The 2,776-nt window shown below is 44.9% G+C and overlaps 1 protein-coding gene across 3 annotated transcripts; it reads left to right on the forward strand.

Moving 5' to 3' along the window:
- The first annotated feature begins 1,309 nt into the window (after nt 1-1,309).
- On the forward strand, nt 1,310-2,502 carry LOC102246664 (methyltransferase-like protein 17, mitochondrial). 3 transcript variants are annotated; one of them, XR_001363495.1, is made up of 4 exons: nt 1,310-1,502; nt 1,764-1,856; nt 2,044-2,248; nt 2,323-2,497. XR_001363495.1 is itself a non-coding variant. In XM_005873296.2 (3 exons), the coding sequence occupies exons 1-3, from the start codon at nt 1,713-1,715 to the stop codon at nt 2,426-2,428; spliced, it is 435 nt and encodes a 144-aa protein (XP_005873358.1). In that variant the 5' UTR covers nt 1,310-1,712; the 3' UTR covers nt 2,429-2,502. The 3 variants fall into 3 exon arrangements, 1 of the variants encoding a protein (XP_005873358.1); XR_001363494.1 differs by having other exon boundaries at nt 1,313-1,502; nt 2,064-2,248; XM_005873296.2 differs by having other exon boundaries at nt 1,310-1,856; nt 2,064-2,248; nt 2,323-2,502.
- Nucleotides 2,503-2,776: the final 274 nt, after the last annotated feature.

The raw sequence follows: 2,776 nt of genomic DNA on the forward strand, positions 1-2,776 counted from the left end.
TTTTAACCACAACCCATTCTTTGAACAATCCAGTGGAAACTACCTACTCTTTGAAAGTTTAGTAGAAACAGGTGTAACGCTTGGCTGGAGCGTGTCCGAGTTCCCGAAGTACAGAGTGACATCAAAAGATACAGAATACAAACAAGTTACAAAATTTTCTTTTACGTCAGTTAAAGGTTACATATCTATACCCATTTCACTATATGACGCTAAGCATGCATGCCCATCACAAGGAGAGTAGGCTGTGTGGACAAAAGGGACCATATGCTAAACTGACTAGTTCAGGGAAGGCCTGCATGGCGGTTGTACAAACTCAAAGACCTAAAATAACCACAAAAGATGGTCTGAAATTAAATATTTAACTGCAAACAGGTTATGGTGGGTAGTCATGTCCTAGGCCAGTATTTTTCCTGACAAAAATCAACTTAAATCTTTACTGAGCCCATTTGTCTTTTTGCCTCTAAGATAACATATTTGTGAGATGACAGGGTAGCTTGTAAGTTCCCTTTTTTCCAGACCCCTCAGGGCAAAACAAATGTAACCAGGACATTTCTTCATTGTTATTGTTATCAAGGTAATTGTCAACTGTTAATTATGTAAAACTAGCCTGTATTCATCTGTGTAAAAGAAGAACATGTCCATCATTTTACTTTTTACCCTATCCTAGAGGTTTCCTCACTTTGCTTTATCCCACCTCCCTAATCTATCATCAATGAATTTCATGTAACCCACCTATGCCTTTTTTTATTATTATTATTGCAATGTATAAATACAGATGTAACCCGCCATTCTCCGGAGCGTTATCTCAATTTGTTTAGGTTCTGCTTCCCGGCATATGTTGACAGTTTGGCTCAAATAAACTCACAAAATTCTTTACAGGTTTCAATGGTTTTTTTATGTTAACAGCATGTAAAGTCATTATGATGTAGGGTGGTGGTTGGCAAAGTAGGGCCTGTGGATCAAATCCTCCCTGCCAGGATTTGTATGAGCCAGGCTTATTTGAGTGTCTGTTTGTATGGCTACCTTCACACTACAAATGGCAGAGATGAATAGTTGGGACACAAACACATTTGGGCACTCTCTGAGCCTTTAAAAAAGTTTGCTGATCCCTGATCTAGGACATGGCTGAGCCAAAAACCTTATCTCTAGGACTGTATGAGCCAGTGTAAAATCATGAATTTAATTGTCCTGGAATGGGATTTTTTTGAGAGTGGAGGTTGCTGCTGACAAGAACACCATTCTATGTGCCAAGTTCCTGCCTTTCCCCTGCTGCAAAGAGAAAGTTCTTTGTTTGGAGTATTGGAGAAGTAACCACCATAACTCAAAGAACATAGTTAGTAATTACCAGAATCGGATGTTAAAGAAGTCCTCAATTGACTGAGAGCAGAGATTGACTTATGAGAATAGACCCTGCAGGCCCAGCTTAATTTTTTTATTTCCTTTGATTTCAGGGAAAGGAGAAGTCACCTCTGGACCCTCGACCTGGTTTTGTCTTTGCCCCAGTGAGTATTGCTTCTACCTTTCCCAGCATGCAAAGAGCTGAGCTCAGCTGTGTCCAGGGCAAGTGACAGGGCAAAGCTAAGCCTCCCTCCACTGCTGTGTGTCCTGATCCGATTTCTTCTTAGTGGATCCCCTGCTCTCCCTACACCCTACTCCTGTGGTCCCTTACCCCTAGCCCTTCCTGACCCTAGCACCCTTAGTTTCCCAGTTTTATGATCTGTGGTTCTTTCATCTTACCTCATATTTTTCATGTGTGTTTACAGTGTCCCCATGAACTTCCTTGTCCCCAGTTGACAGCCTCTAAGCCCCTGGCCTGTAGTTTTTCCCAGGCTTACCATCCCATCCCCTTCAGCTGGGTATGTACCTGGGAATATGGCAGCAGGGAGGAGGTAGCTTGGGAAAGCATGATGAAAAAGAACCAGGTGGGAGGAGTTGGAAAATTCTGAGAGCGTTTGTAGGGCCTGAATGTGCATGACCTAGAATATGTAAAGGGCTACAGGAATGGGGGTCAACATTTCCCCCATATTTTTTCCCCAAAAACAGTCCCTCTATCCTTACCTTAGAGCAAGAAGCCAAAGGAGGAAAAGTTCTCGATGGTAATCCTTGCCCGGGGGTCTCCAGAGGAAGCTAATCGCTGGCCCCGGATCACTCAGCCTGTCCTTAAACGGCCACGCCATGTGCACTGTCACCTGTGCTGTCCAGATGGGCATATGCAGCATGCTGTGCTCACAGCCCGCCGCCATGGCAGGTACGGAGGCTGTGACCACAATTAGTGGGAGGTGGCAAGAACCCACCCCCCACATTGACCTCTCTTTTTCATAGGGATTTGTATCGCTGTGCCCGTGTCAGCTCCTGGGGAGATCTTTTACCTGTGACCACGCCGTCTGAGCTTCTTCCGTCCCCTGTTGAAGATCCCCCTGAGAGTTAACAAGGATGTGTAACAAGAGTTTTCTTGCATCGTGCCTGACAAGGCTAAAGCCACCTGGTATCCAGGATGGGAGTGTAACGAAAAACACAGGTTTGAATGCCTGCCGCAAGGAAAGCCAAACTCATGAGGCAGATGCAAAAGGAAAGAAGTTTTATTCTGGTGCTGCTCAACCTGGGAGAATGGTAGACTTCTGTCTCAAAGACCACCCCCGCTTCCTGCTCAAGCTGTGGTTCTTACAGGAATAGGGAGAGAAGGGCTTTTTATTTTTCTACCCAATTATTTTGCTAGCTTACAGCTCGCTGGGGCCCTGTCCTTTCACATTTCGAGCTTTGGGCCCCGCTCAGGCCC

The sequence above is a fragment of the Myotis brandtii genome, unplaced genomic scaffold (genome assembly GCF_000412655.1).
Source record: "Myotis brandtii unplaced genomic scaffold, ASM41265v1 scaffold405, whole genome shotgun sequence".
Classification (NCBI taxonomy): Eukaryota; Metazoa; Chordata; class Mammalia; order Chiroptera; family Vespertilionidae; genus Myotis; species Myotis brandtii.

What these genes read in the sequence shown, in the direction of transcription:
- LOC102246664 (XM_005873296.2), top strand. Translation starts at nt 1,713, where the DNA reads ATGATCTGTGGTTCTTTCATCTTACCTCATATTTTTCATGTGTGTTTA. An exon ending in ATCCCATCCCCTTCAGCTGG is followed by an intron (nt 1,857 to 2,063) that starts GTATGTACCTGG and finishes TCCTTACCTTAG; the next exon opens with AGCAAGAAGCCAAAGGAGGA. An exon ending in ACAGCCCGCCGCCATGGCAG is followed by an intron (nt 2,249 to 2,322) that starts GTACGGAGGCTG and finishes TCTTTTTCATAG; the next exon opens with GGATTTGTATCGCTGTGCCC.